Below are 14433 nucleotides of genomic sequence, written 5' to 3'. Positions count from 1 at the left end.
TGCGAGTGCTGTACACGGGCTCGATGGAGGTGCAGAGAGCGTGGCATGGGATCTTCGGGGCCGTGTGCTTCTGGCAGAACCAGGGCTTTGTCACTTGTTTTCCAAAGGGTTTTTAAGTGCGATCGTCTGGAAGATGCATTGTAATGTGCAATCTGCGTTAAAATAAGTGTGTCTACCCCACTCTGGGGTATCTTCTTAGGGTATTGTCAGTAATTATAGCATGGAGATTTCAGGCCTTCATACTCAGATACTTTGTGATTTCAGTTATATGCTTGTTGTGCAGAAAATACATTTTTATGATAGATGGAATAACATGATGATCAGACTTCTTCACAGCTGCATGAGTGACTTGTGACTGTTCAGAGCCCAGCTCTTGTGAGGGTGTCTCAGTACGTGCTTTGTGCACAGGCCAGGCTGTTTTGGGGCTAAAATAGGCAGAAAAGGTAGTCACACGTGTTCAGGTCTATGGCACAGACCATATACTGTGTAGACAGGTGAAAACTACCTGAATTTTAGAAAATGTAATACCTGGAACTTCTATTACTATTTCTTAAGGTGTTTATTTCACTTTTTCCCTTACTCGAAATTCTTAAAGGTTATTTAATTTTTCTTCACATGGCTTGTGATTTAAAAAAGAAGGTGTTTTATACTTGTTTTGGAGTAAAATAATCCCCCTAGCAGGAGCTCCGTACAGATACTGGCGCGTAATGCTGATGCTGCACTGTACAAAGTGCTTGTTATGCTTAGATGTAAATGGGAAGTTCCCAGATGCAGCTCGTGTACTTAGAGTACTTCACTCCCTAACCACAGCTCCCATCTACCTAATTTTGGAGAGCTTCTTAAGAGGAACTACTGTTTTTTGGTGGGGTTAGATGGAAATCCATGGGGATTTCAGTTCAAGCAAGGCACCTGGTTTAAAGCCACATAAAGACAGGTCAGTGAGGCCTTTGGAGCAGCCTTGTCCTGCCAAATGGAAGAAATCATTCCACATTTTTAAATAGAGCCTGTTCAATGGGAGGTTTCAGAAGCTTTTCCCCAGCAAAGGCTCTGCACATCCCTGTTTTTGAGGTGATTTTTCCACACCTATTTGAGGTGGAAAACAATGCTCTTCCCAAGGGCAGCAGGGATGGTTGTGCTGAGAGAGAAGAGCTGGTAGAACCAGTTTCCTGCCGGCCTGTGTGCAGACTGTGCAGAAGAGGCAGGGTTGCCTCATCCCCCTCTGCTCCTCAGCCACCAGATACTTAATTAAAAGCTTAACTTTATTTTTGTCCAGCTGTTTCCGACCTGTGGGAATCAGGGGCAGAGTATAGGCAAGCCAGGAGGTTGCACAGAGCACCTGTGACCAGGACTTGTAGCTGCAGGGTCTTGTGGTGACACCTCTCCAGCGAGACAGAAGTCTTCCTGTAAAAACTGGTAGTTATTTTACTAATCGGAACAATAATATAATCTTCCTCACCATCCATGCAGCTCTGTTGGTTTCATGGCTATAACACTTTTACTGATTACATGCTGACGAGGGCACGGGTGTGGCCCATCCCTGGGAGCGCTCAAGGCCGGGCTGGATGGGGCGCTGGGCACCCTGGTCTAGTAAGAGGTGTCCCTGCCTATGGCAGAGGTGTCAGAACAAGGTGATCTTCAAGGTGCTTTCTAACCGAGGCTATTCTGTGTGCTTTCCTCAGCTGCACGTGTGAAATTGTGGAAGCGAGAGTAGATGTGACAAGAATTGTGTACGTGTGCGAGTCATTTTGGTCCTTCCAGGAGCTAACTTGCGTCCGAGCGGCTCGGTGTCAGGATTTCTGGCACGTCGCAGGTTCGGTGCTGGATGGGGAGCCTCAGTGCTGGATGGGGAGCCTCAGTGCTGGATGGGGAGCCTCACTGCTGGGCTGTGCACGGCCAGGGTGAGAAGGCTGAGCTCGGCGGCTGGGTCGACTCGCAGCTCTGTAGCTCTTGCTGCTGCAAATCCGCGCTGGATGCCTCAGCGCTCGGGTCCGCTTTGTAGCTGCATGAAGAAGACACATTGCCACAATTCTGGTGCTGCAGGCAACAGCGGCTTTGTTGCAAAACGTTGAGGTTTCGCGGTTTGAAGTGCAAGTTGCATGTTTGGAGGCGCTCGGCGTTTTGGCTGAGCGGAGCCAGGCCGGGGCCGGTGGTCGCGGCTCGGCCCGGTCCCCGCCCCGGCGCTGCCGACGTGCGGCTCGGCCGGGGCGGGGCGCGGGCTGGGCCGCCGCGATAAGGCTCGGGGCCGCTCCGGCGAGCCGGGGCTCGCAGCGGAATTTGCAGGGCTGGGAGCATTCCGGAAAGCGTTCCGGAGGCCGTGCCTGGGAATGGAAGCCGCGTTATAAACAGGACGTTGAGGGATTGCTTCCTGAGCGCGGAAAGTAAGTGTAGATCGTGTGTTGGGGGTGTGCATCCCGTGACGCACATAGCGGGGACTGGCGGGCACCCCCGTGTGCTTGGAAACTGTTCGATGGTACGGAAATGGCCACAGCAGGTGACTGTGTGTTGCAGCCGTGTATCTTCTAGTGGAAGTAATTGTGTGTTGTTACTGTTGAGCCGAAATGTGTGATCGCGGGTGTTTCAGACTATGTGACCTGAAAACGTCTCAAATTCTCTGTGCTGTTTGGGAGTAACTGGGAGGCAAGGAAATAGGTACGTGCCCCCACTTCGTTTTGTTAGAGGCTTGTGGAAACTGAAAAGAAGGTGGATTGGCTCTCATGCTCAACATGTGAGTTTTAGTGGCTTATTTGCATCAAAGCCTAAGAACAGCCATTTTAACAGGAGCTGGCTGGCTGGAGGAGGGCAGCACTCATTCTCTGTACATTCTGGAGCGAGACTCTTGCAATAGTCGAAAAAAAGGAAAGATGTTTTCAGTGATCATTAGAGAAGTGTGTAAGCTTCTTAAATTAGATTGTGCCATTATGAAGTTGCTAATACAGAGTGTGATAAAGTAGATTAACATAATTTTCACAAGAGTTGTTAAGTACATTATTGTGTCGGCAAATATGGTAGTTTTATTTAGCCTTTCAGACTCTGACTTTTTGTAAGAATAAAAAAATGAAATAATAACCAATATGGTTTTTTAAAATTTACTTCTGAGTATATGATAGTTTTTTGGGTAACTAGTATCCTTGTTTTCTTGGCTGGGTGTATTGCTGTCATCTACTTGTTAGATTACATCTGAGAACTACGGCTCCCACCTGCACTGTTGGCTCCTGTTTCCTGTAGGTTGTACCTGAGAGTTGAAAAGCAAGATCAAGTCTAGGGAGTGTTGTGAGAAAAAGCTTAGCTTACCTTTCATTAACTATTGCTAGCATGGTGAAGATGATGAAACCTTACAGAAGTGAAGGTGAACAAGTGAGGGCATGCAAATACCAGGACAAAGTTGGTGTTCATAGCACAGCATGGAGAATTATGTGTTTCAGACTTCTGCACCATCTGATTTGGTGCAAAATAACACAAGCTTAAATATTACCTTTGATTTCTCTTGTATTTGTGCTCTCTATTTGTGCAGTTCCTAGAAGATGAGATGTTATGGTGAGGATGGGATTGAGTTGTGTGCAGAGTCTTGGGGTGGCTTTTGTGCCTAGTTTGTGTCTTGTGTCGGGAGACACTGGAGAGACAGGAAGCCCATGGTGTTGAGGGAACTAAAGGAGGTGCAACCTCTGCTCCTGCCTCCTGGTGAACATTGCTGTTTCTGTCACCTTCCACTTGCAAGCCACTCTTAGCCCTCTCCTGAGTGAAACACACACTTTTATATCTGTCTTTTAGATCTTGTCTGTAGAAGGACTTTTGGGTTGCAGTCTATGTGATCATGGGGCTTGGAAATTGCAGAGTAAATAGCTGCTCAGTAGCACAAGCTTTTGGTTGTCTTGTATTCAGAACTAATTTCAGTTCCCTCCAGAGCAACGGTAAAAGCCGTGACATTTTAGATTGGCACATGTGTACACTTTAAATCTGCTGGGTATTTCCATAGCTGTCATTGCTGAGAACTTGTTTTAAATAAAAGAAATACTATGAATGTTTAGTATTTCAGGAATCCCATTAAACTGGCAGAATTCAAACTCTCAGGAACAACATAACCCACTGCTTAGGAATAGTGCTTACACTGATCCTTCCCATTTTTACTAAAAATCCATACTTCCTTTTCCCCCTTACTTGCAGGATCCTTACCAGTATAACTTCTGTAGAAACTTTGTATTTGAGGCCCTTCTACTCCAGACTGTGCTGAAGCTAAGTTACCACAGCTGTGACCAGGACAAGATAATGGGTAGCTGTTAAAAGTTCTGGCCCTCGTAGCCTAGTAAAGGGTGATCTTTGTAGCAACACGTGGGTTTTCAGTTGATGAAACTGCACTGGAATTTTCTCATTTGTGGGAGCCAGCTCATTTACCTGTAGAGGAAAAAAGGGTGGCTGAAATATTTCCTGCCCCTGGTCAGGCCGTTCTCCCGCAGCTCTGGCATTGCTGCTGAACCTTCCCTGAATCAGCCTCTCAGCTCTGGAGTTAGCTGGCTAGGCATAAAAACTGGAGGAAGGTGACTGACGGGAGGATTGCCTAAACTTCTGTGGTTGAAGCTGTTGTTGTCAAATATCTGTTGGTTTTCCTGTGATTGTGTAAGTTCTGTGGGCTGAGATGTTTTAAGAGACCATTGCTTCTTCTGGAGGACAACTTAATCTATGTTTAGAAAACTTGCATCTGTGTAGGGTCTTAGGGGCTTTTTGGTTCTCTTTTTATACTGAAGTAGAGCAGATGGTTCCTCATATGATGCCCTTCCTCTTCTATTAAAGAAGAATAGAAACTATTAAGAAATTGTTTTTCCCATTGTGATTTAGGAACACTTCAAGAATGAGTCCACCACAAGACAGAAATAGAAATTCCTGCAGCAGTGAGACTCTGGCAAAGTGCCTTCAAGCAAAGAAGGACTTGGAAACAGCTATATCTGGAATTGTCAAAGCTGAACAGCAGATTAAAGAAAACTGGCGGGAGGTAATTTTAAATTACTTCTCAAAGATTTTTTTTTTTTTAATAATTAATATGACTTCAATTAAAGTTTTTATTATTCCAGAATATTTACTGTTGTCGTGGTGGTCTGAAATTATCCTAGCAATCTGCAAACATGTTGCTGTGTCATTTGGCCATGCTCTTGATAAAAGTATTCCTGTATTACCAGCTTAGAGATGAAGAATTTCCAAAAGCTGCCAATTGCAACATCAGAATAGAGAGAGATCACAAATAACATTATTCTTCGATACCTCTTTAAAAGGTAGCCTTGGAATTGTTACTGACTTGAGCCATGTGGTGCTGTGGGTGACTGTGATTAATTTTTGAGAACTAAGTCACTCCAAAAATACCACTTGCCACTGACAAACAGTAGTTTGTAATCAATGCAGCACATGTATGTTCCCTCTGCTTGACAGATGTAGAAATGGCGTGTGTTCCCTGACAGGTCAAGGCCAAGATCCACAGCCACATCAGCCGGCAGCTGGAATGCCTGCGCAGCCGTGAGGTGTGGCTCTTCGAGCAGGTGGATCTCATCCAGCAGCTCAAGGAGGAGGCCTTGCAGCAGCAGGCACAGCAGCTCTACTGGGTGAGCCTCGGCTGGCTGGCGCTGCGCTGGCGTTCTCAAGCAAACGTTGTCCCTGCAAGTATTGGCTCAGTTTTAGTCCCGTAAGCCCAAATAATAACGTGTGTTTTGTCTTCCGTGCAGTACTTGGGACAGTTCACTTGCCTTATTCATCAGCTGGAACGTTCCTACACTAACGAACTGGCAAACCAGATTTCAATTTGCCTGGAGAGGTAAATATATTTTATGATGCAAGTTACCACAGTTGGGTTTATTTTAACTTATGAATTTAATATATTTATTCTAATAGAACTCATAATAGATTTCACTGTTCCTACATTTTTAGTAGTTCCTGGAAATGCGAACTTTAAAGCAGTCTGAGTGATAAACAGGGACTATAATGAGGAGACGTACTCATTTATGCAGATTATTTCAAATATTAGTTGTTGATGGCAGTTGAAGTAAGAAGGTGAAACTTGTGTTTTGCTGGCAATTTATTCTGTTCTTGGTTGGTAGATAGCCATTCCTTTCTTGTATGCCATATCAGAAGTCTTCTTTGTCACCTAATTACTGCCAAGTAGCTTAAAAGCCTTTATGAAGTCACGGACTGACTTCCGAAACAGGACGGATGAAGAAGGCTGTATTTTTTTTTTTTCCTTTCTGTACCTATCACCTTATTCTTTCAGACTGGGAAGTCTTACACTTAAACCTGAAGAGTCTTCCATCCTGAATTTTGAGGCTGACACATCTTACCTTCGCCAAGCTATTACCTCATTTGGTTGCATTAAAACGATGGTAAGCACCAGGACTTCCCTGGGTTGGAATACTTGCCTCAAAGATTTTTTGCAGTAGTGCAATATATTCCAAGTGATACTTTTGCTTTTAGTGACAGCTTGAATGGATCCTGTGCATGAGTCATATAATTTTAGCTGTATTATAAATACACAGTGGTTTATTAATTACTGCATGTAATTTTCACTGAGTTTAGTTATGTACGTGTTATTTTAATCTATTTTAGCAGAGGCTGAGGGAATGACTACTGCATTCGTACTCTATTCCAGCAAATGAAAATTGGTTACCATTTTCTTTAGGTAGCAATAATTAAAACATTGTAAATGCTTTCTGTAATAAATGTATTTTGGGATTCTTAAGTAAGCAGCATATTTCCTGTATTATTGGAGGCAATTCTGTTAAAGGAAGCAGACTCACTATTTTTGTATTCTCCATTCTGTTTGTAAATGTTGAGAGCATTGTTAGCCATAAAGCACTGAGCATTTGTAACTGTGCTTTACTTATGCTTTATTGTAGGTTTTTTCCTAGAAATTGGACAAAATGAAGATTTAAATTAATTTTTACTTTTTTTTTTCAGCAAACCTCAGAGAGAGAGAATGCTTCTCCCTGGTTCCCAGGCCAGAATTGTGCCCTAATGAACTGTGAGCAGGTAAGATTGACCTGTGTGTGTTTAATGGCAGTAGAGGGAAGAGGAGAACTCAAGCATTTACGTGAGCTTGAGTAATGGCTTGTGTTTGTTTGTTAAGATGCTTGAGTAGCCAGTGGCTATGGTGAGCAGAGTGATGTGATATTGTAGCTGCTCCAGGAACAGACAGGCAAGAACAGAGTATGAGAGTGTATGTGGAGTGTGACTGACAGGACTTTTTAACTGAGTGTTCATTGATGTTGGAAATAGCCAATTCTTATGTTTTTTTTTTTTTTGTAATTAGAGGGCACTGGGTTTCCTTTTGGTGCAGAAATCCTGATGGCTGCTGAATGCCTGTGTTGATGTTCAGCACAGGCTGGCTCAGCAGTGGCTCTAAGCAAGGGCGTTCTCTCAGCAGCAGGCGCTGTGCGGGACAGCGAGTGCCTCGCTGGCTGACTGGCTACTCGGAAGCAGGCCTGTGGGGGTGCACCAGGCTCCCTATGTCCCCAGCACCAATCTTGAGGAATGGATTACCCAAAAGTGTGTGTTAGAGCCCAGCCAGGTAAACCCTTTTATGCACTAACCTAGTTTTGAACAGAGGGGAAAACACAGTATCTGATTGTAAGCAGAATATGGTGGGAATGAAACCTTCTGTACTACTCTTCGTTCTGCCTCATGTTCAGCTCATGCTTTGGCACTTACTAGCTGAATGCTCTAAGCTCTAACTGTGGAAACAGCTACTGAACTGTTAGTTTTAATAGATGTATTTCAATGTGTCTTTACTAGGATTTGAATTCTTCCAAAGTCTGCAATTTTGAGCAAGCCTGGGGAAATCTGAAGGATTTGGAGAACTGGCTCCTGCACAATCAGCAGCGTGATGTTGCTGGGAAGACACATTCCCCTGGTCGCAAGGACTCCACCTCTACTGTCAACTCATCCTTTTCCACTGTCGACAAGGTGGAGGAATTAGAATCCCTTGGACAAGAAGAGATGGACCTTTCTGACTGGCTGCTTGCTCCTGACACAGAAAATGGAAGTATTGCTTCAGATGAAAAATGGAAGAATGAATTTAAACCTTTTAGGGAAGAATGCAATTTGAATGATTGGCTCCTCAAAGCTGAAACATGTACCAGTTGTCGTGGCAGCCAGAGCAGAAGTGTGGAAATTGAGAACCTGGGAAATCTGAAGTGCCTGAATGAGCATCTTGATGGAAAGAAATCACCTGCTACATCTACTGTAAATGCTTGGCTTTTTCAGCATCCTCAGGCCCCCTTTAAAGTGGAAGATGTGTGCAAAGCTAATGATCTGTGTGCCAGCTTTTCAGAATGTGTGTGTGATGAAAACTGTGGAAAAGAGGCTCTTTGCAAATGGCTTCTGAAGAAAGACGGGAAAGACAAAAATGGAGTTCCGGTCAGCCAGAGAGATGTACCAGACCCTGAGCATGATAAGACCAAGTTTGCTGCCAGTTCCTGGCTTAGCCCTACACAGCAGCTCCCAGGGGAACCCCTGAGTGCAGAGAAAGCAGATTATTCAGCAGAGATCGCAGAACCCTGGAAAGCATTGCTCGAGAGGCCTCTGACAAGCTGGCTGGCCAAGGCTGAGCACAAAGCAGAAAGCACAGAAGAAAAGGAGTGTCAGGAAAAAGCAGACAAGAGTTTCAAGAGTCCTTTCCTAGACCTCTTGGCTCCATTCCACCTCCCCTTAAATGTAAACAGTTGGGTGTTGTCTTCAAATGACCTAGAAAATGCAAACCCATCTCCAGTGGAAGATAAATGGCTTCTGCGCAAGAAAGCACAAGTGAGCAGAAGTTTTTGATACTTTTGTGTCTTATGTAACAGGTTTATTGCTTCACTGAATGTAATGACTTCATTCTCTTCAAAAGTTGTAGTTCTTCTGGATAATACTGAAAATTTTTAGGTTTCTTGGCTCTTAATGTTTTCACAATTACTAGTTACTTAGCACTAAACAAGTTAACCTGTTATACTAAATGAAGTAAGCATTCATCTCAAAGACTCAAAAATCGGTTTTGGTTTTGAACAGTTCACAGAATTTGAAGATATATCAGAATGTATTTATGTTTGGGGTTGGTAATTAAGGTGACTTCTCTTTCAGGACTTTGGCCTTCCTACAGTTTGCGACCTTTTTGCCTGTATGAAACTCGGTGGAGATAATGAGAAATGGCTGTACCGGTCTCCTTTACAGGTAGGGTACAGATTGATTAGGCTCAGCTGTTCTAATACCTAACTTGGAGGTACAGAACACAGACACTGACAGCTAATGACCATCTTCACTACTTTAAATGTAGTATTTCCCCCCCCCCCCCCCCCCCCCCCCCCGACCTTTTTAACAGCTTGGACCATTCTCCTTTGCTGTTATTCCTCCTCTTTTGATCACAGGCCAGGGAGGGAATTACTTCTGTTCTTGTGTAAATCTCTCAACTAACTGACACTTGGTGACTCATGTAACTAAGGTATGGAATTAATGTGTCAATCTCCAGGCAGCTTCTTTCTTAGTAATGTATTTACAGCTGACATAATGTTTTTCCTTTCTGATGATAACCCTTGGTGATTGTTTTTGAAATTAATGAAAGTGGTCCTTAGCAGTACTTCAAACCCTTAAAGGCAGGATACTCAGTTCTAGGAGGAATGTTAATACCACTTTTTTTCAAGGGTATCTTATAGTTGTTTTTTTCTTAAAGTGTTGCTGTTTATCAAAGAGAATAACCCTATTTTAAATTTTGTTTAGATGTGAAGAACTGGCCGTGTGGAAATCATCCTCTTCCTGCTATCAGTTGCACATCACACTGAGTGACTGCAGCCAGCTGAGTGCTTGTGTTTTGTGTTTGGCCGTCTGCTTTCTCTTCTACAATTGTAACAAAAAGAAAGATTCCTTATCTAACAGAGTTATGGTGCAGAAGATCCCTTTCTGTTGTCATTAATTCTGAAATGTAAACCTACTGACCATAAGCAATCCGATGTTTTAGAAATGTTAGCAAATTTGTATCTGTTATTGGAATACAAGGATCTTTAATGGGTTGTCACTTGAAGTATGTTGAAGCCAGTGCAGGTATAAAGCAGAATCTTCCTGGTGCTGTGGAATGTAGGAACAATAAACCACCTTTGACAGTGACTTCCCAAGTGCTGCTGTTCCTTTCAGCTGCTACAGTTTTTTCATGCATTGGGTTCCAGCTTACTTAGGCTGTACTTGCAAGCAATTTGTTTTATGGAGGAGTTGCTCACTCTGGAGGTTTCATTTGCATCTTGTGTTGATGCATTTCCCAGCTAAGTCTGTGAAATATAAACATAGAAAAATACAAGGATTTTTGGGACCTAACACATGACTGGAGAATTGCTAACATACTTCTAAATCAAAACTCTTCTTGTGAATTTTGAGCCTTTCAGAAAACAGGGTAAGGTGCTATTTTTCATGCACCAGTAGATCAGACCCTACTGTGTCCCCAGCATTTACAAATGATTTGAATGCCACTGAAAAAGCTGTAAAATTAAATGGGTGTTTCTGTTATCTCTAGATAATTCATAATGAATTTTTATCAACTAAACCACTGGAAAGCAGGCATCTTAGCCACATAGTATTTAAAGGTAATAGTTGGGGAATCAGATGCCTTTTGAATCTGTAGGAATGAGTGCAAAGACGTTCTGTGGAAACGTGGATCATGCCTGTCAGGCTCCATGGAAAAACTGTGAAGTTCCATAGCTTTTGGTGCAGCTTCTACTGACTTAACAAATTGCTCTTAATGACTGTGGAGATAGGCCCCCCTTCTCCCCATCCCTGCAGCCTGCCTGGGAATAAAAGTGATGTGAGTTCTTCACAACCCTGTAGAAAATAAATTATTATTAAGATCTGACCTTGGTGTCACTTTGCAGTGTGAACACATTCCTGTTTGACCAGTCCTGTGCAGTCATTTAAAAGTAAGTTTTTAGTCTGAGAAGGGGAGACTGCAAATCTGAAACCAGATTTGAAACCTGAAAGGGCTTAACATCAGCAAAACACTTGAGGCTTTTGTACTTTCATAGCCAGGGCTTTCTGCTGGAGGCAGAGAGGTGTTTTAGGAGTTCACTTTCCCCTTCACATGTGTCCTTGTTGCTGCATGGGAAGACTGCACTGTGACTAACTCCAGTAACAGCCTGATGTGATTGTCAGTTGAACTTAATGAAGGGGATTGACGTGCAGCCCACCTCTTCCAATGAATTCCATGTAGTCGTCATTGTGTGCTACTTTGTCATTATGAGCCTTTAAAACTTGGGAGTATGTATTCCTTTACTCAACTGACTTGTCACTAATGGATATTTATGTAAAACATTGATTAGTCTTTTTCCATTAAAAAATAATTGCAACCAAAGTGTGTTATGTCTCATTTACAAGGTGGTCAACACAAACTGTTGTGGCAGTGTCCTGTTTGTGTCTGTCTGGAAGCTGCTGCAGTTGTGCTTCCATCTGGATGAGATTCCCATGCTTTAGTTCATTTCACTACTGCCTGGAGCTGCACTGAGCTCCAAAGCAGGGGAACTCTGGGAGCTGGCACGCTCCTGCACACCTAGTGGGAAACCCCTGTCCTGTACTGCCTTGCAGTGCGACTCCCTGGACCCGCAGCTGGTGTGTCTCACTCACCTGGGCTTTGCTCAGCTCTTGGAAAAAACAGACTTGGACAAAATGACCCACTTGCTTCTTACCACTCTTGAATACTAAGTGAGGATTCATGGATTTCAGTAGCATTTGGTCCTCTCCTCCCATGGCTGAAGAACAGATGTGGTCTGGCTGTGCACTTGGAGCGACTTTATCTCCCTGGTGTTTGAGCGACAGCCTGCCTGCATGATTGGTTCCTCCACTGAGTATTTTCCAGTATTTAAACTGCAGCCTGCATTGTTCATTAGCAGAACATTTACAGCTAGGCAGCCTGGCAGCCTTTCAACCATCGTACCTTTCATGTGGGGGTGTGCACACATTTTTTTAAAGTGGACTGGATGTTCTTTGTTAGAAGGAGTCACATGCAGAACTCCTGAATGTGTATCTTGAGTGTTTGACTTTTGAAGAAGGGAAAAAGTACTTCCAAATTATCCCAAGACAAGGACAGAGTAGTAGAAGAGAATGCTATTCTCAAATGGCTGGAGCACTTTCTTTGAACCAGCTGAGCTGAGAGATTGATGCCCTGTAGTGAGGAATGCTTCCTTCCCTCCCACACCTCCCAGAAGCAGGGCAGCCACAGGCTCTTGGGGCACCAGCCCCTTCTTGTCCTTGGCCTCAGGGCAGCTGTGAGTGAGTGGGGCAGCAGTTCTTCCCACAGGGCACAGAGAGAGGGGGGCTGACAGGGGCAAATACCTGTGAGGAACACAGAGAAGGTATTAATCACGTTTGGAAAGCACCAAAAAGGGGTGGGGTACCCTCTGGTGTCCTTGCACTGGCTGGCATTGAACAGCGCAGACCAATACTCACAGGGTGCACAAAGGTCCACTTCAAATACACTGATTTCCTGTCTAGAATTTATTAAATATAGGGGTAACCTTCTGTTAAAGCATACAAAAGGATTTCCCCTTCCTTTTGAAGTCCCAGATTAGATCACAGGAAACAAGACTATGAGCATGGGATTGTTTTTCTGCCCTAACGTACATTATGCCTCCTGTTTTCAGAAGCTGCTTCTGCTTCAGGGTGCCCAGAAATTTCTACCCTAAGTAGTGATTTTTTTCAACAAATTCCTCCAACTGTAAGAGAAGTCACCTGCTGCCAGGGAATGGTGTAAGTGGATTTGCCGTTCTGTTCCAAAGACTAAGCAGACCCAGCTTCACAAGACTCAAAACCCTTCCATTATACCTGCTGTCTCAGCTCCCTCACTTGGTGCCACAGCATGGAAAGCTGCCTTGGATCTATCAGCAAAGATGCCACAACTGGCACCAAAACACTGCTCTTCCTAAAGACAGTCAAGGTCTCCCATGCTCACATTTATGTAATGCTGCATGGGAGGGCTCTCACTTGAGCCAAATCTTGTTTTCAACTTGATTTTATATCCTTTTATCCCTACTGACCTTGGATATACTTTTGGTCACAATTTAAAGTAGCAACTTTGAACTGATTGCCAGAAAACCATGAATGCAGTACGTAATGATAGAATATTGTAAACACATTCTTTGTATTGTATCATATAATTCACCTCCCTCACTGCTGCCTCTGTGCTGGTTGTTTCATAGCTCAAACTACAGATTACTCCATATACAAAGATTATGAACCAAAGCTTTTAACAGCTGTAACAGCTGTTTCAGAAAAATGTTCCCAGCTCTGCCCTTGAAATGAGATGCTCCAGGAAATCTAAACATACTACTGCAGACCAGATAACATGCTAAGTTGTTCAAGAGTTAGCCTAGCCTTAAGGTTGTGCTAACTATGAACTTGAAAAGGCTTGTTTCTATATTATCTCCAGTGCACCTGAAAAAGGAAATACATTTGTTAAGCTTTATGGTTTACCCACTTCAATTAGGTCACACAGTTCCTGGGTCACATTTTAGTGCTGAAAGTCTTCAGAAAACCTAAGATACACTGACATAAGCTCCTGACATTTAAAAAGCCGCCTCTGCTCTCTATCAACCCCCAAAGCAGTTCTCAGTCCTTCATCCAGCATGGTCAAGAGTGCAGAAACACCAACCAATGGTGACCAGGAAACATGCACAGGAGGAACTCATGGATGCCAGTGAGGAGAGCAAAAGCTCAGAAGTGCAGGTGTTTTCCTGATGTCCCATGTGACAGTGCTGTGCAGATGAAGCTCTGGTCACCCTTCTGCAGCTTGAAAGTGGGGGACAGTTTCTTTGGTGGTACAGCCCTCAAAAAATGCATGCTAGGAAGGAAGTCCAGCTCCCACACCACAACAATAACATGCAGAGCACTATGGAATTGTGGAATGTAAGGCTTAACAAAAATCAGTATTGACACAGGGAGTGAGAAAAGGCCTGCTTCCTTTATGCTACTTTAAGTGCTGGCATAAAGCATCTAATTTGACCTGGTACACAAGCAAAACTAATTGAGTTCACCTGTAAGGGCTCATTAGCTGGAGCACTTGCTCTATAAAAAGCTGGTCACAGTGGTTATTTGCTGCCAATGAGGCTTCTTAGTAAAGTGACATTTCTTCTTGGGGAAAAGCAAGAGCTACCACCTTCCCTTTACTACTTTTTTGTTGTTTTTTATTTTGGTGTATGCAACGTAACTATTAAGTCATTTCAGTAGCAAAAACTGAAATGTAAACTTGGTTTGCATTAAGCTATCTGCTGACCAGTAAGTTTTCTGTTTTCCCCTTGCTCTGCCTTCCCTGTCTTCAGACCTCTTTAATAATTCACCTGTTTAATTATTTTAATGTGGAAAGGAGTTTTTATATAATGCCTCTAACTGCTGAACCAATTCCCAGTTTACTGTTTAATTTATCTGCAAGATGCTTGGTACATGGTTTAATTTTAA

At 43.4% G+C, this 14433-nt stretch overlaps 1 protein-coding gene across 3 annotated transcripts; it reads left to right on the top strand.

Annotated features, from left to right (window-relative positions):
* The first annotated feature begins 4830 nt into the window (after positions 1–4830).
* NCOA4 (nuclear receptor coactivator 4) lies at positions 4831–11338 on the top strand. Of its 3 annotated transcripts, none has more exons than XM_062496753.1 (9): positions 4831–4984; positions 5445–5585; positions 5706–5794; positions 6248–6356; positions 6931–7002; positions 7397–7540; positions 7765–8775; positions 9091–9180; positions 9724–11338. In XM_062496753.1, the coding sequence occupies exons 1-9, from the start codon at positions 4844–4846 to the stop codon at positions 9727–9729; spliced, it is 1803 nt and encodes a 600-aa protein (XP_062352737.1). In that variant the 5' UTR covers positions 4831–4843; the 3' UTR covers positions 9730–11338. The 3 variants fall into 3 exon arrangements, with proteins under 3 accessions (XP_062352737.1, XP_062352736.1, XP_062352738.1); XM_062496752.1 differs by having other exon boundaries at positions 7394–7540; XM_062496754.1 differs by lacking the exon at positions 7397–7540.
* The last annotated feature ends 3095 nt before the right edge of the window (positions 11339–14433 follow it).

Source organism: Cinclus cinclus, chromosome 7 (assembly GCF_963662255.1).
Source record: "Cinclus cinclus chromosome 7, bCinCin1.1, whole genome shotgun sequence".
In the NCBI taxonomy this organism is placed as follows: domain Eukaryota; kingdom Metazoa; phylum Chordata; class Aves; order Passeriformes; family Cinclidae; genus Cinclus; species Cinclus cinclus.
The sequence above is the reverse complement of the archived record's forward strand: the minus strand, read 5'-3'. Positions and strand labels throughout refer to the sequence as shown.